At 34.6% G+C, this 23,498-nt stretch overlaps 1 protein-coding gene across 1 annotated transcript in view; it reads left to right on the forward strand.

The window, feature by feature from the left end:
* The first annotated feature begins 4,615 nt into the window (after nucleotides 1–4,615).
* amon (prohormone processing protease amontillado) overlaps nucleotides 4,616–23,498 on the forward strand; it is a 263,013-nt gene continuing 244,130 nt past the window's right edge. Inside the window, exon 1 of the mRNA XM_089640806.1 lies at nucleotides 4,616–5,095. Within this exon, the coding sequence (XP_089496932.1) occupies nucleotides 4,931–5,095 (165 nt within the window). The 5' untranslated portion in view covers nucleotides 4,616–4,930. The remainder of the gene's footprint in view (nucleotides 5,096–23,498) is intronic.

A 23,498-nucleotide genomic window follows, 5' to 3' on the forward strand; every position in this document is an offset into this window, starting at 1 on the left:
TGTAATTATATCATAGGTAATAAATAAACACTCAATTTTTTTTACATATTTATAAGCATTTCTAAGAATCGGGAGAACATTATTGGTGTTTTCAGTGTTTTTATCAAAAATTCAAAGTGGTGGCGATGTCGTAATTATAAATAAATATTTTTTATATTTTTTATTTAAGATAAGTACATAACGGAGCACCAATCCCGCGTATGCCGAATTCTATATTACGAAAAAAAAATTCTCCATACTAGACCGCTCCACCTTAATGTATAGTCTTCGTTATGCCTCTGTAACTCCATATCTTTTTTATTTGGCTAATGGCGTAGTTTATCATGCAAATCCTTCTTTTCACTTCTGTTTCATAGCCTCCTTCATCATTTCTCGTGTATGATGTCGCTCACCGTTTCAAGTCTGTGCGTGCAATATTTGCTCTTACAAAGTTGTTTGCCTTTTAAATATCTGTGTTATAATTAGTTGGTATATGAGCCTGACAAATCTTGAGCTAAGCGAAACCTGGTTGGCTGTATGTACCTATTGATTAATTAAAAGTGTATTACAAAGTGTGTTTTTGAATTAATATATACCACCCCCATACACACAAGCCCTGCTTATATATGGGGGTACATCGAATACTTATATTATGCAATTAATAACCTACTATATTGTGTAATTATATTATGTAATTGTTATATTATGTAATTCGTGTATCTTTTTTTTACTAATAAAAAAAAACTAAAAAAAAAAAAAATATATATTTTATTGTCACACCCAGTATTTGATTCCTTCGAAAAATGGCTAGCCAACTAAATGTTAAGTTATAAGTTAAATATGTTACTTAGTCTGTAGGTACAAATAATTTCTTCGAATTGCAACTTTTCATTATTATTTTTTTTAAATTCTGTTTCAAATTTAGTTGGGTTTCCTGTATAAGATTCAAGACAACTAAGTATATTTATTTATCGAACCACTCACAGTGGGTTTCCGTTTATCACGGATCAACACAAAAACTGAACCGGAATATGGATTAAGTAATTATGCTGGTGTTTCATTGTTTCGTAACCAATAATTACTTTTACCTCTATACATTTAGGCAGTGGTGTCTACCAACTTCCATAACAACGATTTTAGAAAAAAAAGCTTGAAGTACATTCTTCATCTTCCTTAAATCATAGAATAAATTATAATTAATGTTAAGTAAGTACATTTTTTTTTATTTCAGCAACAGGTTTCCGAATATTTTTAATTTTAAACAAAGGTTTATCAAAAGAATGGATGCGCGGCGTTTTTCATACAAAACGTTATTTTGAATTTACGTTCAAAATATCCAACAAATCTGAATAATTATAAAAAATCAAAAGGTTGTAGCGGCAGCTACTAGAAGGTTCCAGAAAATTTATTCATGCAACGCGCATCACATTGGAACCTACGAGTAAGACTGCGAACGTACGCTGTATCTACGTTATCTAGAATAATTGCGAAGCCGCCAACCAACCTACTCGCGATTTGTTCTCGAACGAGTTGGTCAATATAAATATGGTGACATCGAGGTACCTTACAAGAGAGTCAGTCCTATTCAAGCGTCCAGCTACAACTGACGACGGGCAGCCACTCTGCATAGCTGCACTCCGCTAGCGCATCATGCACGCGCATAGCGTGCATACCTGCTACCTACTACGTGTACCCGTTAAAAAGTTTTCGTTAAAGCCAACACGTAGAAAATACCTTACTCGATAAAGTGATTATTTTTGTCTTCAACTAACCCAGTTGAGGTAATATCCAAAGGCAAAGTGAATGCATAAGGACTACACTGCAATATAAGTGCTTTGTATCGTGCACGGGCACTGGATTCTTCAACACGGCAAATAGGAGTTAAGTTGCTGATAATTGTCTGAAGAACAAACCATTATTCTGGTGGCGACCTCTTGAGACGCTATTTTAGTTTGTCTTCTATCCGCGGGTGACAGTCATGACAGATGACTTTTAGCAATCTCCGAGCTCCGAGGGGAGATCGAATTTCATATATTAACTATCTCCGTCTCCGTCATCTTAAAAGGAAACGAAAGGATTAAAAAATCAAAATAAGATCTTCAGAGTAATATTATTACGAGAGTAATCGCAATCTGTTGTCCTGCAGTCAAACATTGTTAAATTATTTCTTATATATTTAAATTCTATTAACTGCTGAGAGATGCGTGCACGTACGTGATTGCCACCAAAAGATGAAAGAATACTTTGTCATCGACAACGAGTCTATCTGCCTAGTTTCAGCTCGATCGGATGTCGGAAATGGGGGTTAATTTCCGCTTCCATGATTTGCATTCATTCATCCCCTAAAACAAAAGTGAAATTCCAATAGATGTACTTAAAAATAACGATTATTTGTCTTTTTAGCGCTTGAAGTTTGGAAGCTAATGATTCAAATTAAATTTTTTTACTGCAAAAATACAATATTAAGCTCAAAAGGTATAGTTTATAGGCAGACACATCATATTTCTTAAAATTTACCTAATAAACAGTACCTACCTGAGGAAAAAAAAATCAATAATGTGTTCATTATGAAGTACTTAAATACCTACTGATGCTAGGTGAAAATAGTTATTAACTCAAATATTATATTAAGATTAGAAAAAGAAATATTTATGTTTCTTTCTACCTATATCTTTCTATAAAAAAAATGTAAAAGTTCGTTTGTTCAACATCTCAAATCGCCGAAAGTTCCTCACCAATTGCTTTGAAATTTTAATACAACGTTTCTTTCAAATATGTGTGTATTTTCATATCATTTAGATGTCATCTGTGACAGGTAACAACTTGCTTGTTGTACAAACATGCTTTTTTGAAAAACAGCCCCATCTGTCGGATGTAAAAGCAACACGCGCTAATGTTTATTTATCCGCACAGACCGACCGAGCCACAGCAAGGAGGTGGAGATGTACAGCTAGTAATAATACTATTTTTAACAATATACAGGGTTTTTTTTGTTGTTTGTTTTTGGGGTGTTATGCCGTGTTGCGCTAACTCCTTCTTTAGCCGACGTTTCGGACAGCGTTGCAGTGTCCATCATCAGGGCAGATCCGGTAGATCCGAAGATGTGTACACATATACAGCACATCTTCGGATCTACCGGATCTGCCCTGATGATGGACACTGCAACGCTGTCCGAAACGTCGGCTAAAGAAGGAGTTAGCGCAACACGGCATAACACCCCAAAAACAAACAACAAAAATGCTTTTGGCCGTGAGAATCTAAAAACTTACCCAATATACAGGGTGTAGGAACGCACTTTACATACTTTAACCAGTGATTTCTGACATTATTTGGAGTAAAAAGTGTCGATGAAATTTTGGTAAAATCGAACAAAAAAACTTCTACATCTCATCACTCAGAAGAGTAACTGCCCAACCCTTCTCCCCGACCCTAACTGTTCAATACCTACTGATTATTTTTGTTTAAAGTTTGAAAAAAAAACATCAAAAACGTCACTGAAGACTAAAATTACTCCGAATAATGTCGGGAATAACTGCTCAAAGTAAATCAACTGCGTACCTTAACAACCTGAATAAATAATGATAAATTATTCTACGCACTCAGTATCATTGGGCGTTTGTGGTGTAAGAGGGGACTGTCTGAACTTTTTGAAACATTCTACACTATCGGTGTGCACAAATAAAGTCAAATGTGTTCACAACATTTGGTACATTATGTAGGAATGTAGATACACATTTTGTGGAAAAAACCCTTTTCGTGAAAATACCGTTTTCATATTTCTCCCCTCATTGAATGTCCGTAGGTGTGCTAAAGATCCACTGGCTCCGGACAGTGCGACTCTTGGTAGATAAGAAAGCTAAGATGACGATCGCAGGTCAGTGACTATGAATTAGAGGGTTGCGAATAAGATTCCCGCGAAACATAAAACTGTGGGGCTTCCAGGTTTGAGCGTTGATCGTTAAATTGTAAGGTTCTAACAAAATTTGCTCAACAGCCATGTGAGAGGAAATGGAATTATTGAAAATAGGCAAAAGCCGCCACTGCTTCTACGTGCCTCACGTACGAAAGTATTCCACAAATACATTCAAGACCATAATATTATATACGGGTAGCTCCATGCTCCAGTCCACAGACACAGTGACACAACGCGTGACAGAGTCAACAAACAACTTCTGTAAGAGAACTGCTCACGGCACTAGGGTGGAAGTGTTCAGTGTCCTCATAGTCACCTCTCTCCTCTCTCAAGGTCCGAAGCCACAAGCCTACTTCGTCAACATTCTTCACGTTGAGAATGAAAGCTGTCCGCTCATCAAACAACCTCCTCAAAGCTTCTGACAACCTGGCAGTCGAGATAGTTAGTAGACGCCTTTCGAGGAATGGGACGGCAGTTACTGCCTCCTGTCACGTAATTCAACATTGCCGAAGAGGCGGCTACACACAAGTGCGTCGGAGTGCGCAGGCGCCGGAGTAAAATCAATACCCCCTATCATAAAATCGCCACAACAGTTTGCTCACAGCGCCAGCGGATAAACGGAAAATCACCACGTTATTTCCCCCGACGCTGGAGGAAAACCCGACGCCCATTTCCGTGACGTCACGCCGTGAATGGGTCTAGTGGAGAGGGGGAATGGGGAGAAGGCCCAGTGCTGCGGGATCCGTCATCCGCCGCCAGTCTCCACCGGAACACTCCTCACAGGACGACGCAGCGAGAGTCGAACTAAAGTGACAGGAGTCGCGCCGCGAGCCACTCGCTTACCCTAGCGCCTAGGGAGAACATCGACGCAGAAACACTCTTAATTTACCTCAACAAAACACTTCAAAACTTAAAATTACTATAAAAATCGTATTAAACCTCTTGTTTTCGTCTGTATACACAATCTCTTTGCGGTCTTTGCGTGTTTTGTTGTGTCCGCTTGATTAGCTTCTTCGCGGATTTCGCTCTCAGGCCAGCATGTGGTGGTGGCCCTCCTTGTGGATGGGGCTGGCGTCAGCAGTGCTGGTGGCAGCCAAGGGGCCCCTTTTCACCAACTCCTTCCTGGTGCGGCTTAAGAAGGCGGGGGGGCCTGCTCTGGCCCAGCAGGTGGCTGACAGGACTGGCTTCGACTTCCTCGGACCGGTGAGTAAATAATTAACCATAAACCCTACCAAATTATATCAAAACATCACGATTGCGTATCAAAAAACTCAAAGAATTAAATAACCGTCAAAGTGATTTAACAATATGGTCATTTGTTGACAAGTTTTGTTACAAAAGTAATTTGTAGATAGAGCTTTCGTTTGACCATACGTTCATTTATATATCTGTATTTTAAAAGTAAATCTTTCACAAAACACAAACATACATTTTATTCACAAAATTCAATAAATCTAAAATGTTTTTAAAGTTCAAATGTAGATAGGTAGGTATATAGAGTGAATAATAAAATTATAAAATCGTTCGTACATTGAAGAAATTTATGAAAGAATTCTTTAGCAAAGTTCTCAGCGTGTATTATTTGTAATCAAAGCTAGATCAGCATGTACCATCCAAATATATTTATGTGACTATTGATGACATATTTGAGACAACTATCGTGCGGATCATGCGTGCCTACTTACACAGATAAACCAGAGTTCATTAAGCTTCGAAAAAGGAAAAAAAAACACATTGTTATTTTTTAAAAACCAAAGATTAGTAAATAAGACTTTGTGCCCACACATGGAACAGATAACGTACACGTAACGTCTAAAAAGGAGACGGTAATATTAATAAATCAAATTGACCCAGAAAATACAAAAAAAAGGTAACGGTCGCACCTAGAGATCGAACCCAGGATCTAGATCTTACCGGAAAAGCTCTATCACTGAGTTACTGAGACTTGATTCTTTTTCGTAATTTTTGTCGATCTCATATTTAAATTTAAGAGAAAGCCACAAGCCACAAAATGTGTACATTCTTAGTGTGCCTTATTTCACCACAAATGTAGATAATAAACTTTAAAATCGCTTGACAAACGGAGTGAAAAACAATCGATTTCAAGCGAAAAAGTGGTATTAATTAATTAATTTTGTAAAAAAGGAAAAAGTAAATCAAGAGAAACTGTCACAGATAATCTAAGACGTAATATTGCATTTCAAAAAAGTTGTGTCATATATGCGTTCATACATTAATGATGAAAAAATACATTTTTTAGTAGTTTATACTTACACTTTCAATAAAATAATTTTAAAAAAATTTAATTAATTATTTAACTACTCAGGCAAAACAACGGGAAAAGCTTCAATCTATCCAAAACATATTTTTTGGTATTATAATGTAAACCGATTCGTAGTAAAGATTAATCCAATTAATGTTAAGCTTCGCCTTAAGTATTGCCAATACTCAATAATTTCCAGTTATGATTACAAAGTTCTACCCGAATACATTTGTAATCTATCAATTGATTTATTAATATTATATTCTTCTTCAATGATTAAACATTACATATATTTAATTTTTAATTTAATAATTTAATTCGATATATTTAATATTAACTTTGCGAATTTTGTGGATTACGTAAAAGACCTATTTCAATACTATTCCTAAATGGAAGTTATATTTTTGTAAACCAGTCAAATCGCTGTATTTTTTAATTTATGTTCTTGTTATTTTTAATTTTGTTTCTCGCATATACTTATGTAATTTTATTTTTATTATTTCTTTCTTTTCTTTCTTATGCTTCAAAACTGTCATTAAATTTGTACCACCCACATGTAAAAGCCCTCTGGGCGTTAAATGGATAAATAAATAAATAAAATAAATAAATAAATTACATTGATGTGTACAACCTTCCAAATAGAGTATAAGAAATGACAATATTCTTGCTGAATGTGAGCCAATGATACCTTTAAAAGACTTATTATGTGGCGAAAACAGGTGGACAAAGATTTTTTTATTTGAGTTCCAATATATTACACAGGAGTCTCCTGATAGAAGTTGCTAAACCTCTATAATTCTCTTGCTGTTTCCACGCTGAGTTACTGAAATTAATCCACGTATCCATTTTAAATTACATAATCAAATTATCTCTTTTTGTGAAATTTAACCCCTGATTTATATTGGATCTGGGTTACAGAACGCGACCAGTTAAAAAGGTCTACTGGTTAAAGACGCTCAACGACTTGGAGCCATCATTCTTGACTGATGTCTTAGAGAAAATCTTATCCAAAAGTAATTCATACCAGTATTGTTTGAACCTTCTCAAAAGAAAGCATCAATATTTGGAATTGACAATTCTTGGAAGAAACTGCAAATGTGATCTAAAACGTCTAACTGGATGGAGGACCCATTAATTATAGTACCTACCGTAGAAGTGTACACGGAGAACAATGAGTATTGATAATATATTAAGAATCCCATTAACGAATGAGTATATAGGTTTCCTGTTAAACTTTTAGTAAAAGAGGAATGTATTATCACGATGCCGCACAGTGGGCTGAAAATCGGCTTTCATAGACATAGAGACTTGAATTTTCAAGGGTATTTTTTTTGGCTAGAAATGGATTCTGCTGATCATTACTATGCTATAAAATGTCGTACGAAGCAATTGCGTGTACAAATGAAGGAGTTATAATTTTTTTAAGAAAAATTTGTATGGCGCTGACATTAAAAATGAGGCTATCTCTGGAATCATAAGGTTGGCCGTTCTATCCTTACATACAGATAATACTACTATTTATTTGTATTTTTTTGACATACTTCATATTGTGGCGCAAGGTGCGATTTTTTTTTTAAAAATCCTCAAAGTCAAAAAAACCCTTTTTAATGTTGATGATTCATTTTAATGCTTAAATGCTTTTGGGCTTGCAGTGTAAATAAAATATTGTAAACTAGACAAAGCATACTCATATGTAAAGCATTTAAGCATTAAAATGAATCTTCAACATAAAAAAGTTTTTTTTTCAACTTTGAGGATTTAAAAAAAAAAATCACAAGTTTCGCCACAATACGAAGTATGTCAAAAAAATACAAATAAATAGTAGTATATTTGTGTGTAAGGATATAATGGTCAACCTTATGATTCCAGAGATAGCCTCATTTTTAATGTCAGTTCCATACAAATTTTTCTTAAAAAAATGATGACTCCTTCATTTGTACACGCAATTGCTTCATACAAATTTTTATAGCATAGTAATGATCAGCAGAATCCATTTCTAGCCAAAAAAAATACACTTGAAAATTCAAGTCACTATGTCTATGAAAGGCGATTTTCAGCTCACTGTGCACAGTTTTTTGGCTTGGAGTGTAAATAAAATATTGTAAACTAGACAAAGCATACTCATATGTAAAGCATTTAAGCATTAAAATGAATCATCAACAAAAAAAAGATTTTTTTTCCACTTTAGGATTTTTAAAAAAAAAATCGCACCTTGCGCCACAATATGAAGTATGTCAAAAAAATACAAATAAATAGTAGTATTATCTGTGTGTAAGGATAGAACGGCCAACCTTATGATTCCAGAGATAGCCTCATTTTTAATGTCAGCGCCATACAAATTTTTCTTAAAAAAATTATAACTCCTTCATTTGTACACGCAATTGCTTCGTACGACATTTTATAGCATAGTAATGATCAGCAGAATCCATTTCTAGCCAAAAAAATACCCTTGAAGATTCAAGTTTCTATGTCTATGAGAGCCGATTTTCAGCCCACCGTGTGCCGATGACTTGATGAGCCAAAAGTAGTTATTTCAGTTTTTATAACAATATTATAAACGTGGAAATACTGATTATTATCCTGGATGAGTGACATGACACGCGGCAAGCATTTCCAGCTGTTCAAAACAATGCATGGTAACATTGCATTTCTTTCTCGGAATTCAGTGACATTCACATCGGGATTGTCCTCGCGATAGTAAACCTCCGATGAGAATCCCAATACACAACTTTGATACTGTATTTCACCGTAGAGTTATCGATTAATTAATGTAGTTTAATTAATTATTAGTTAGTCTTCAGAGCTTCGGCCTCAGTACGTTTATTAATTAGAATTAGCAAAGCCGGTGAGCCGGTTTCCATTAGTCGCGTCTTCGAAGAAAATTACCACGGCCCGGATTAAAAATACTAATTAAAAGTTTTCTTTTACGTAATTTACCCGTTTTTAATTATTCATTATTTATTGCGTCTTTGATGAACTGATACAATCGCCATCAGTACACTACTTGAAGACTTCTTCGGGGCTTTCACGATAAAATCTTTCAATTTATTTATTATCTTTTGTTAAAACTTGTTCTCTCTCCTTTTCTATTTTGGTCTGTCATATAATATAAACAGATTTAGAAAGCGAGAAAACCAAGCTTTCTCTTTGAATTTAAAAGATTACAATATACCACAATAGACGCTTCCGTATAATTTTAAATAATACCATAAAACAAAAAATGCTGAAGAGTTCACCCGGTCAAGGTTTGCCATTTTTAAAAGAAAAAGGTTAAGTAAGCGATTTTAAAAATTATCTGTTATTTTAGTTTAATGTATAATGTCCGTTTGTAATATAAAAATCAAAAAGAAAAACGAAAATCAGTTTTCAAAGATCGAGGGGTTGAAAAAAAGAAACAAAACCCCTAAGGCCATTCGTACAACCGGTTCAAGCAAGTTCACCCGGTCAAGGTTTGCCATTTTTAAAAGAAAAAGGTTAAGTAAGCGATTTTAAAAATTATCTGTTATTTTAGTTTAATGTATAATGTCCGTTTGTAATATAAAAATCAAAAAGAAAAACGAAAATCAGTTTTCAAAGATCGAGGGGTTGAAAAAAAGAAACAAAACCCCTAAGGCCATTCGTACAACCGGTTCAAGCAAGTTCACCCGGTCAAGGTTTGCCATTTTTAAAAGAAAAAGGTTAAGTAAGCGATTTTAAAAATTATCTGTTATTTTAGTTTAATGTATAATGTCCGTTTGTAATATAAAAATCAAAAAGAAAAACGAAAATCAGTTTTCAAAGATCGAGGGGTTGAAAAAAAGAAACAAAACCCCTAAGGCCATTCGTACAACCGGTTCAAGCAAGTTCACCCGGTCAAGGTTTGTCATTTTTAAAAGAAAAAGGTTAAGTAAGCGATTTTAAAAATTATCTGTTATTTTAGTTTAATGTATAATGTCCGTTTGTAATATAAAAATCAAAAAGAAAAACGAAAATCAGTTTTCAAAGATCGAGGGGTTGAAAAAAAGAAACAAAACCCCTAAGGCCATTCGTACACGGAGACCCTTACAAGCTACTCGAGATTTGTGCACGTAGCATACGCGTCGCTCCTAAGTATCCGCCAAACTATTTTGATAAAACACGACGGGTTTGAATTCAGTTGCACGCTACGCTAGTTGCATACGCAAGTTAAAATACGCATCTGCTACTGGTTTGACAGAAATGGCGGCAGAGCATTATTTGAATGTTAAATATCTACGATTATCTAAATATATCGTCCCATAGCTTACAACACCGCTCAAGTCGAAAATTGGCGGTTTTCACATTTTAATGCCGATAGATAGAGCTGCTCATTGCGCGTCTAACCATTGGTCACATGATATAGATTTCAGTCAATTAGAAGCCTTAATTAAAAAAGTAGTAACAGCGCGCAAGTCGGTTAGCCTCTCAACACCGCACAAGTCGTTAGTCTGTCATACATTTCTCGTAAGAGTACTTCGCGCTCCGTGATTATTATATTTTTATGTGAGTTTTATCGCTGAAAGGTCTTTGCAAGATGTTTTAATAGAAGATTAAGAGGTAAGCTATATAATACAGTAATGTTTATTGATTATCACATAATATTCATATAGAAAGAAATCATTATTGAATATCTTCATTTACTTAAGCGGTGTTTACTAACCAGCTTTTTAAACTTGGGCGGTGTTTCAAAATGTATTTTATTTCTTTGAGGAAACTCAATAATTGAAATACACTATGGATGGAGAAGAAATTGATTCATGGAGTTCAGGTGATGATGGTGTTTTGCAAGAAATCTAAACTCAGATCATGTGACAACATAACGAACAAAAGCGGCAATATTTATTTGAAAATTTCTAGAAGAACATGAACTGGGAGCAGCAAAGATCATTTATAACTTCTCATGTTAATAAAGTACCAAAGAAAATTACAAAAAATCCAGAAATCATCCAAAAGAACTGATAGTCGAACTTACGTTTTCAAGATTGATAATGTACGTCACCAAGTCTTTCAAAAAATGTTCTTGGCCACTCTTGGCATTAAAGATTCGTTTATAAGATATTGGCTGACAAAAACAGACTGTGCCATGCCTCCAGATTTGTCTACTTCAACCAGTAACCGCAGAAATCCAGAGAAAATTGAAGACCACAAATATGTTGAAAAGTTTTTAGCAGGTCTTCCAAATATGCCGTCGCATTACTGTCGTGCTAAAACATCACAAGAATGCTTAGAACCAATTTTCTCGAACATGACACAGCTCTACCACACATATCAAGAGAATTGTGAGTTAGAGGGTAGAGAATGCCTTGGTCGTAAATTATTCGACAAATTATTTTTGAAACTCAATCTGAGCCTATTCTACCCGAAGAAAGATCAATGTAACGATTGTTGCAGTCATAAAACTGGAAACATTACGGATGAAGAATACGCACAACATGTTTTGAAGAAAGATCGAGCCAGGAGAGAGAAAGATACAGACAAAGATATTGCACAGTCCGGAGCTTGTCATGTATTCACACAGGATGTTGAATCGGTAAAATTGGCTCCGTATCTTCAAGCTAATGCAATATATTATAAAACTAAATTATGCATCCATAATTTTACATTATACAATTTAGCAACTAAAGAAGTAATGTGTTATTGGTTCGATGAGTCAAATAGCACACTTGAAGCCTTTGTTTTTGCTTCATGCTTAGTAGACTATCTAGAGAAAGTTTTGAGCCAGAAATTATTGCCTGTGATTTTATATTCCGATGGCTGTTGTGCTCCACATCGCTATGTTACCTTAAGCAATGCTTTATTACGTTTAGCGATTGAAAAAAAATATTGTAATTACTCAAAAGTACCTGGTAAAAGGCCATACCCACATGGAATGTGATTCCGTACACAGTGCAATAGAGTGTAAATTAAAAGGTAAAGAAATTTACCTTCCACAACAATACATGGCTATTACTAAAACCGCTAGGAGTGATCCTATGCCTTACGAAGCTCGTTATTTGGACTATACCTTTTTTACCGACTTTTCGAAAGAATTAATTTATAAATATATACGGCCTTGTAAAAAAGCAGGTGACCCAGTCGTCACAGATGTACGTATGCTAGAATACAGACCAAATAGCACAATTTGGTAAAAAAATGGTTTTGATGACGAGCTTCGGCCGTTACCACATCGTCCCACGCCAATTAACAGCATTAAACAAATAAATCACCTGCAGAAATTGTATGCAGCTAGAATACCAATTACAAATCGGAAGTATAAAGATTTGTAAGACCTAAAAAGTGTATTACCATCTAGTTGCCACTCTTTTTATGATGACCTTCCGCACAGCAATCGCTAAAGACTTCAACTAACTATTAGACTAGATATTTCGAGTATATTTTTTTATTTTTATAATTTCATTACTATTATATCTTGTTTTGTTGGAGTTTATTAAAGACTATGTTTTAAATATTTTCATGTTAAATTAAAAAAAAAAAATAATAATAATTGCACTTAGGTACGCTCTAAAGGTTCGTGTGTCACCAAATAACTTTAAGCAATTGATCTCAACAATGTTATTCTTAAGATTTAGGTTATAAATACCTATTTATAACGATTGTTAATTATTTTTGAAATATTTCTTGATAAAAACTTTTCTTTGTAAATCATCTTTAATACCTTATTCCCTAACATTTCCGCAAGCAACACCGCCTAAATCTAATAAAATATCAGTCAACACAGCTCAAGTCATAAAATAAAAGTTAAAATAAAGTAAATTGTCAAAGTAAGTATAAATAATTATTTCTTAACCTCTAACTAGGGTATTTATTAAGTAATAACAGAAAAAATCCACCGAGTTTTTAAAATAAACAGTTTTTTTCGTCTCCTGTAAAGTTGGTAAAAATGACTTATGCGGTGTTGTTAGCTAAGGGACGATATCAAAATCACGCGTCACTAATCTCCAAAACCGCCCAACCGATTTCAATGAAATTTTGTGAATGTGTATGGTTATATGTTCTAGCTTGAAACATATGATAGTTTTGAACCCGATAATTTTTTTTTCAATTTTTGAAAAGTTTTTTTTTTTAGTTTTATCATCCAAAAATACATACAACCACAAGTTTGAACTTCTCTACACCCCCCATCAATTTTTTATCGAATTTTTTTTAATGAAAAAGGGTCGTAAGTCATTTTTAAGTTGTGTAAGCTTTATCTATTCATATTGGCGAAAAACGGGTTGACAAAAAATATTGTTCACTAAATCACACTTCATTAAATTAAAATTCAGTACTATAATTTAAAACAACAATATTGTTTAGACTAAAAATCAATCTTTATTTACCTGATTTAAAACATTTCATTTTTACCATTATTAAGCAAGAATTTTCATTTTATTTATTACACTATACATAAATAAAAAATGTATATCGGAAGTGTTTTCTATTGATCGTATTCGTACGGCGATCTGTCACACTGTGAAAGACATGTACTTCAAGGCTATAGAATCGTACCGGTGGCATTTTTTATTATTTTCTATCGCACGGAACAATAATCACAATCTGCTGAAATGAAACGTCAAAACAATATCTACGATGGATGTGACTTGCCCATGTATTTTATGTGTATCAAATGCATAAAATATCCAGCAACTCTTAATTGCCTCAATGAACTTTCAAATATCTGGATGATGCACCGAGATTTGCTGCATGAAGCCTCTGCACCACCCTTCAATGGGGGATATCACCGAATGTTTATGCAGAAGAATTGCTATTCTAAGAGGTTAGACTTCGAAAAATGTGTATTTCGAGAACTGCCATTCGAAAAATAGGTTATTGATTTCGGTAAAGTGATTTCGAAGAATTTACCTATAATCCTTTGGAACTATTCGTAATCCACCTATATTGAAAGTCCCAACAACTAAAGCGAGAACTATTGTCTATAAAACGCGGCAATCAACAGAGTGACTCCCTTTGACATTTTCAACGTCATTTACAGACATTTTAGCAAACTATCTTTTGACGTATGTCACAAAATAGTAAAACTGCCTCATGACCTTTTTATACTTCTATATTGCTTACTATCAACCCTTTCTAGTTGTACCAACGTGAAGTAACACAAGAAACTATAATGTCACTACGTGCATTTTTGTTTATGTTCACTTAGTGTTGTTACGTATCCACTTCTACATTTGTGATTACTAATAATTGTTACGTATTTATTTTTCTACGTCCGTAATTTATGTAATAATATATTGGTATCCAAATTTAGACTAAGAAAAATAAATAAATAACTTTTCTTTACAGTGTACGGCATCGCGCATTTGAAACGAGTCGCCCTCTGATAAATGAAAAATTTCGGGGTATTATAATTTTACTCTAGGATTAATAATTGCACGTTACCTATAAGCTGACCATTGAAAATCACGAAACCTGACTTATCAAGAACACACCTAAGATTTAAACAAAAGAAATATTTACAATGAACAAAATGTATCGAGAAATATTCAAAAATACAGTTTTTTTTTTTAAATAAATATTAAAAATCAAAATAACATTAAAATTTCGAAATTTAATACCAAGCATCTTCCTACCTCTTCTATCTAGCAATAACCTATTTTAAAAGCCTTACATTAAATCTTCGAAAATATTCATGAATTTGAGCATTAATTTGAAAAATTACCTAGAATTACTATAAGAGAGAAATTAATATTTTATTTAAATAAATAAATAAAAATATTATGTTCAGCGTTTTTCGTTTACTTATTGTTTTTTTACGTATTTTTATTTCTTATTATTTACGATATTTTATTACATGCGGCTTTATTATTTAAGGATGAATCCCCTAACCAAACACAAAAGCCCTGTATCTTCATGGTGAGGAAGAGTTTTTATTTGTTCTTTATCACCTTGCAACATGTAATAATTTGTACACCTATTGTTAAAAAGTAATAAAATAAATACAATAATAATTTTCTGATCAAAAAATATTAAGCAGGTAAACACTTGTTTTAATTCTGGACTCATTCTCAACCAACCCGAGTTCATTGAACCAGAGTTGCAATTGCTCACAGACAGACCCACAACCAAAATTATTATGTTTTATCATGACGCGTATACACTTGCGAGCCAATCCAATAATCATGGGAAAAGAACGAACTAACAGCAAATGGCGAGAATGGTCCGTGTCTCGCAAGTGTATAAATACGTGCCATTAGAAGTAATGTGAACTAAAGAGCCCCTTACCGTTCCCACCAACTGCTTTTCCTTTAGCACACTTTAATTAAATGCCCTATTCTATCTTTGTCCCCTAAACCAGGTTAGTTTAATATCTGCACCACACAAAAAAATGTTAATCCCAAAGTGAAAATTGTGGGTTGGTTGAAAGTTGAAAGAAAATGATTCCGACTTGGTTTTAATATAAATAAGAAACATAAATAAACTAAAACATACGAAAATAATACAGAAAACAAAACAATATAGTATATAATTTTTTTCTGTGTCAGTCCATAATTCAATACGGAATCATTGTTTGGGGGGAGGAACAACAAACGTACCAAAAATATTTGACGTACCATATAAACACCAATTATATATAAATACACTAATAAACTTCATTTTTCACCGGAATAAAAATTTCAAGAAACACAAACTATCATTAATAGACCAGTTAGACATGCTCACAAAAAACAAGAAAACTCCGACAGTAAACACAAGCTTTCGACACCACAAATACGAGGCAATAAAATCACTTTTTATGTGACATCGCACAAGAGTCTCAACTGCTCCCAACCGTCCAAAGCCAGTGAGACTAACGCTGAAGGAAGTGGAGAGGGGAAGGAGATGGGAAGAGGTAGGAGGGGAGTACCTGGCTATTCAAATCTGGTAACCAAACACGGCTGAAGCCATTTTAAGCAACATTTCAATTCTGAATAGTGGTCTTACACCAAGGCGATTCTGAGAGTATCTTACACTCCCAATCTCCCTCTTCCCATCCTCTTACCCTCTCCACTACATTGAGCCTCACAACATACCCCCAATTGGAGATGCCATAGTCTTACTGGCTCCAGAAGGTTGGGAGCAGTTCAGACTCTTGTGCGGTTTACATTAAAAAATAAATATCGAATCCGGTCAGTGGTTGAGTGGGCATAGCGCTTGGGTCTCATCCGACCGTCGCGTGTTCGATTCCTCGGCTGGCTAAGTCCTCCATCACAACACAAGCAACATTTTCGGCTTTCTGTGGTGGTAGTAGGAGATTTTCAAACATTGTTGGGTTATTCGTAACCTGGGAATGTTTGTCTTTCTTTTAAAAAAAAAAAAATTAAAAAAATGTTCAAATTAGAAATTTCCTGTTATAAATGGTGATTAATCCGTAGTAGAATAATTTAATTAAAATCACGTTATAATCTTCCTTCTGCATAAGAAGAAGCCCAGGAATATGTTTTATGATCAGGTACATGAGATGTGTAAATTATTAAATTACAAAAAATCATATATGTGAGTCAATCTCAATAGTACAGGATTTTCCAATTAGAGGTGTTATTTTGAATAGCCCGCTATTTCAGTAGATGTTACTTTTGAAGCTGTCATTTTTGACATTTGACAAGTAAAAACTAACAATGGAATGATACACGCTTCAACAACGCATTGAAATTATTAAAATTCACTTGAGTGAATCAAATGCAAATCATCTTGAGTGATGAGGCCCATTTCCACCTCGGTGGCTTCGTCAACAAGCAAAATTGTCGCATCTGGGGCTCGGAAAACCCAAGAGTTATTGTTGAAAAGCCTCTCTATCCTCAACGTGTGACTGTTTGGTGCGGTTTATGGTCCGGCGGAGTCATTGGATCTTATTTTTTCGAAAATGAGGCTAAAGAAACAGTTACGGTGAATGGATTGCGCTATCGAGAAATGATTAATGATTTTTTATAGCCGGAACTGGATGGTATTGATCTGGACAACGTTTACTTTCAACAAGACGATGCTACGTGCCACACAAGCACCAAAACCATTGATCTTTTACGATTGAATATCAAAATAACATCTCTTATTGGAAAACCCTGTATTTATTGATTGCAAATTTTGGTAAGCAGTTGGGTGCGAAGAATTAAAAACAACGAAATTTTTTTTGGGTGTTTCATTTATGGAGATTACAAATAATAAACAACGCACGATCGTGTTTTTAAATCGTTGGGAAAAAATAATACTCAAATAATCCGAAAACAATATTGTTTTAAAACATTTTATTCAAGAACAACAAAAGACGAAATATAAATATAAATGAAATACAATCTTCCTAATTAAATGTTTGTTTTTCAAATGAAACATAATAAGGTAATGAGCAAGATTCAGAGAAAAATCAATTATTTAAGTACAAAGGAGATACCTTAATTACCTTTTCCATTCTTTTCTAAGAAATCCAAGAAACTCCAACAATAATAGTAATTATTGGAAAATGTTTTTTCTTTCCGCCGGGTATTAAAACAAGGCTTTGTTTATCGGGCCCCGGCTTATTTAACTTCGGGCTAGTTTCTGCTGCGTATGTCTAATTACAGACGAAGGGACTTTCGGAACTGATGTAATGAAGTTTGGGATCTAATAATCAAGTAGATAGGCAATGTAACTAGTAACACAATATAAAACAGACCTCTTGATGTTTGATCAGCCTTTGAACTTTACGGTAATGATCCACCTTCATTTGGAAGTGTTTTGCTTCAAATGTTGAATGTGTTTGAAAAGTTACACGGAAAAGGTGAACGAAGTAAGCAAAACATATAAACTTGAAATGAATGTTTTCAGTTTCTAGTATCGTAAAACGTATCACGAAACATTTAGTAATTTACAGAGAATTAACGGAACACGTTTCTCATTACAAATCCTTATGAACATGGGTTAGCCACAAGTGGAATCCAATTCAAGAATTATTAAGGATTTAAATTGAATTGAATAGGAGCGCTTTAATTAGTAAATCAACTCTTTCGTAACCGTTAAGGTACCTTCAACCGATTTAACTAACTTAATCGATGTCACCTTCCTATAAATGTATTAAGCAAAGCAAAATATCAAACGATAAACTTTGGCTTTTTAAAATTTGCTTTGAAAAGTTTTTGACAAAATATCCAATTAACTGCTGATAATTAGTAGGTTGCAGATAGCGGCTGAAGACGGCATATTTTTAAATAAGAAAATTAGTGATAATATGTGAAAGCGTACGTAGGTAGACTACGAAGAACACACATGAAAAAGTAGGCGAAAAATAGAATAGGTACAATGTAAAAAGATTGAAATGTAAAAAGCTTTTCAATTCTTAAATAATATGTAACGTTTTCAACAGCTGGCACTCATTTTTATAAAAAATAATACAACACAACGAACTCCATCTTTTCAGATCAAATTGTGTTGTAAGTTGAAAGGGGGGAGAACACAAGAGAGTTAATGATTTGCTACTTGCTGGGAGCTTTGTTTAAATCCAAATGTATTGTTTCCCCCAGAATTTGAAACGTAAGGTACATACCATCGAAGTAAAATACTTCTTACTTCCATGGTACTCGCATTTAAGCTTTGTAGGAAGGTTCAACCACATTTCTTATTTAAAATTTAGTTGAAAACAGTCGTATCAAATTTGAAACACTAACGCCGTTTTCCACTATAAAAACTGGGTTAAAATTAGTGTCTCTAGCTTATTGTGAATGTTGAAATATTTTTAAAGATATGTAGAAAGTTATTTTAACTACACTGTGAGTGCGGCTGACCCCCAAAACGTCTGAAGGAGGTTAAACCACGCAGGGATGTCTCGGCAAGAAAGAGAGTACACTGTTGTTGGCGACATGGAAGTTTGGATGGTAAATTATCCAAATTCTAGCCTGATAAATCTTGTCGAATTTCACATACCCGAGAGCTACTCGTTCCAAAATCCTGTTTAAATGTAACAATACCGGGACTGAGCATTCCAAACACTCGATTGTACCTAGATAACATGAAGTTAGTAATAGATACACAGATGTGGCGGATCTATTTAACTGCACGGAAGATAGGTACAAGAAGGCTATTCTACCATATATTTTCAATCAATATTAATTTAACCTAACCCATTTTTACGTCCTTCTAGAGATTGTATTAATTTTATACTTTCTGTCGTCAGTTTATGATCAAATGCCAATGTGAATTGTTAGTTTAAAAAAATGGTTAGTATTTGAACATGCTTGTAATTATTATATATGGTATATTCTTACTGAAGGTTTTCAATAAATAAATTAAATTCGCCCAGTTCGATTGTTGAATCACGCGGAAGTATTTTTTAGATTAGCGGGCAAATTCTGTTTAATGAACAATATATTAATTCCGTAATTCCTACAATCTACAAAAAGGAATTATACCTTCCTTGGTCAAAGCGTCTTCCGATTGGCCGGGCGTGAGGCGTGAGGCGTATTCTAGTCTAGCTTGCAGTATTCTAGTCACGTAGAAACTGATCCCTCATTCGAGCCCGCATCCTTTCCGCCTTCGCAGAGACCCCTGAGGCTTTGGGAGGTTCCTGAAAGTGGATCTTGGCCTCTTAGATGCAAATCTCTCTAGGTCTTGTGAAGTGGCTGGAGATTGCCTCATAAGATACTCCCTCTCGCCGTTGCACCTTCGTGAAAAACTTTAATCTCTTTCTCGGAAGATAGGGGAGAATATTTTAATTTCGACTTCGTTTTAAACTTTGCACTGGCAGCGGGAAAGCAATATTAGAAATTTTCCAATATGTTCACGAAGAAACTATTCTTATCTCTACAAAGAATCGGGGTATTACAGAATATTCATTATACAGGCTACAAATTTAGGTAGTTTGGTCATTATTTCCTATTTTTCACATCTCTACAAAGCGCTGGAGTATTATTACAAATAACGCAGACCCCTGAAAAGTAACGAAATCTGACTTTAATTTGTCAAGATTAATGCTGACAAATTTAAACAAAAGAAATACACTTGTCAAATATAGAATTAAAATAATTTTCTGTTAAAATGTTATTATTAAGGGTAGATACATGTTCGCTCAATTACCCACGCCTCATACCTTTTCTTTCCCAGATCTTACTCTCTTTCTCCTTCCTTCCTTTCCCCAAAAAAACACTCAAACAGCATCCCCAAAGATAACCTAGACACCTAGAGAAATTAATTTCCTCGGGTCTCCTGTGTGGAGCTAATGTAAAAAAACCACTTCTTATACAATCAGCTTTTCAGCGTACCTACTTGGGTGACGGACTTTATCACGGACCACGCAAAGCTACGTAATGTTATTGTTGTTAGAGAGAGTTACCAATTTATTTATTTATTTATTGGATGATTTTTATAGCGCCGCTTTTGCGAAATATCACCTCAGGGGCGCTGTACAGTTAATGCAGATATTACAAAAAAAAATAATATAAATATTACAAATTGAAATTAAGTTAAATAAAATGAAGTACAGAAACAGGTGACACGGAGATGGAGAGTCTGCTGCAAGAATCCTAGGTGGTGAGGAAACTGGACCGGCTGCTGCAGCGAGAGAGTCCACCGCGTCCACCAACAGTGCCAGCACGAGGTTCGTCATCCTTCCAGGTATGTGTCTGCTGCTAATAGAGCGCTGACACAATGTCCTCTCATGGATTCCAGACCTTGGCAGCACCGCTGTGACATTCGACGAAGGTAGAGGATGGAGACTCTGCAGCAAGAATCCCAGGTGGTGAGGAAACTGGACCAGCTACTGCAGCGAAAGAGTGCACCGCGCCACCAACAGTGCCAGCACGAGGTTCGTCATCCGTCCAGGTATGTGTCTGCTGCTAATTAAGCGCTGACACAGTATCCTCACATAGATAACAAACCTTGTGACGCTCGGAAAGTCCATCTCCTTGTACACTTGTTTCTGGTGATTATGTTAGTGGTGCATTGTTCCGAAATAAAAGGCGGCGGACGGAATAATAAATCACCTTGGGCACTTGTTAGGGCTTTCACTGTTTCCAAGAATAACATTGAAAACATCTGGCGTACAACAGTTACCGATTCTCGTCCCAAGTTCAACTTCAACTTCAGCGAATTTAGAATGTTTTTAGCACAATTTTCGATTATTCATTTTTGAAACACTGCACTCTAGTCACATTACTATTAAGTTCTGATTACTAATTGGTAAGTTAATTTAAAATGTTGATTCACTGATTTTTTAAATAACTTCAAAGGGATGTTGCCTCGTTTCCCTTGAAAATACTAAAAAAACACAAAGCGGTTGGAGACGGCATGACGCGTCCAGCTGCCACAAAGGGCGCTACTCAACTATGTATTGTTTCCAATGAAAGGAGCTCTAAATATAAATGAAATTTAATAACTTGAGAGTTCCAGGAATATTTTTTATTAAATTTATTTCTGCAGTTGTACGGCAGCTCCCCTCAAAACTTTCACTGTTCAACACCAAAGTAAGCTTTTGAAAACAACTTGGTAATTTAGTTGTTTCACTTTCACGTTAAATATTTTTGTTGTTTCACGTTCACGAAGTAACCACTCGTAGGGGTTTATTTACCTTAAAGCCTTCAAACGTGCAAAACATTGAATTCAGTGTAATCAAATTTTCTTTTCATTTAATCATTTTCAAAATTGACTGAACTGGTAGTGTGAAGGGTTCAGAGAAGCCAAAAAAAACTACCTACTATGTAATATTTTTAACAGAAAATTATTTTAATTGTAATTTTCAAAATTGCAACTGGTTTTTAAACTATCCGTGAGTTACTACGCTATTAAACAATATTATTATATTTAAATATTGAAGACAATATTAGTGATTTCTAAACGAAAATCTGAAACAGAAAAATCAGAAAAGGAAACGGTCACATCTGGGACTCGAACCCAGGACCCTTGTCTTTCCGGGACAGTGCTCTACCGACTGAGCTAATGGGACCCTATTCCCCTCGGTCACTTTTTTTAACTGTATCATACTTCGAATAAGAACCACTAACATTGTCTTCATTTTTTCACCACACATTTTTATTGGCAACTATCTTTATGTATGATCGCAAGATTCAACCCGAACTAAATGCAATCCAGACAGCGTCTTTTTAGATAAACCTATCTTATTTTTTTATTTTTAATGTGCGACATCTGTTGACTTTTCTGCAAGTCTAGAATGAATATTTATTTTTCGGAATAACTTTATTGGTCGAGATGTGACCGTTTCCTTTTCTGATTTTTCCGTTTCAGATTTTCGTTTAGAAATCACTAATATTGTCTTCAATATTTAAATATTACAATTTGAGGTTTTACTCAATAAAGTTATTCCAAAAAATAAATATTATTATAATTTCAATTTCAGGATTTATACTTTTATTATTATTATTCATACATTTAAAATCAATTAAACACTTTGAAGCGTTACATATCGTAAAACTGTTGTACATATCCCCAGTTAGAAGTCTAATAGAACGTTACTCCATAGTTTATTTATTTTTATTTAACGCATTTACGCCCAAGACTAAAGTAATCGTAGAAAAAAGAATAAATTCATTTTATGTAGTAGGAAATAGAGTTTTTTAACAAAAATAAAAAAAATATATTTAATTTTTTTTTATTTACTAGAAAAAAAAGTGCCGTGCTCAAATGGGGACACTGGGCACATTCAGTATGGTATTTCTCGAAGGATGGTTTTTCAATACACAAAGTTTTTTTGCATTTTTTGCACTCCTCACGTGCCTTACTATGGCAAATAGTGCATCGCAACTGTTTTTTCAACTTCTCCGGAAAGTGGCCAAAACCATCAAACTGTTAATTGAGCACTACAGAGGCTGATGGGTGAAATTGTAGCTGGTCCATCTTCACGTCGTTACTAAGTATGTGTAGATCGAACATGTATGTAAATAACACCCACCACCACTTCTTGCCTCGTATTGAGTTAAGTTCGATACGTTGAAATCGACTGATCGGCTTGATCGACACCGTCCATGCCTCTGTTGTAATTCATAAATACTTGAGGAATATTTTCATCGATTTTCTTCTTTTCGATTGAGCTCGGAAGAAAATTATCGTAGTTTGTTCCCATTGTACAAACGCTGTTATCCAGCCAGCGAACAAACAATATTTTATTGACCGTGTTGAACCGGTCGTCAAAGTCAGCATGACTTTTTTTTTTCATCTCCTTGATGGGTGTGAGAGGAAATTTGCAGGTCCTACCCTCACGTACAGTTCCTGTAGCCAGATTCCCATAAATCCCGCAGCAATGCATAGCTAGTGAAAAAAATATCGAAGAACACAACATGGTCTCTAGGATCTGTGTTTAGCTTGTTCAACAGGTTTTTCACAACTCGTGTACTCAACGGCTCATTGGTGGGTATTTGCGACTTGCCGCAATAAATATCAAAATTGTAGCAGTAGCCA

This window comes from Hesperophylax consimilis, chromosome 16 (assembly GCF_061612785.1).
Source record: "Hesperophylax consimilis isolate HC1 chromosome 16, BYU_Hcon_1.0, whole genome shotgun sequence".
Classification (NCBI taxonomy): Eukaryota; Metazoa; Arthropoda; class Insecta; order Trichoptera; family Limnephilidae; genus Hesperophylax; species Hesperophylax consimilis.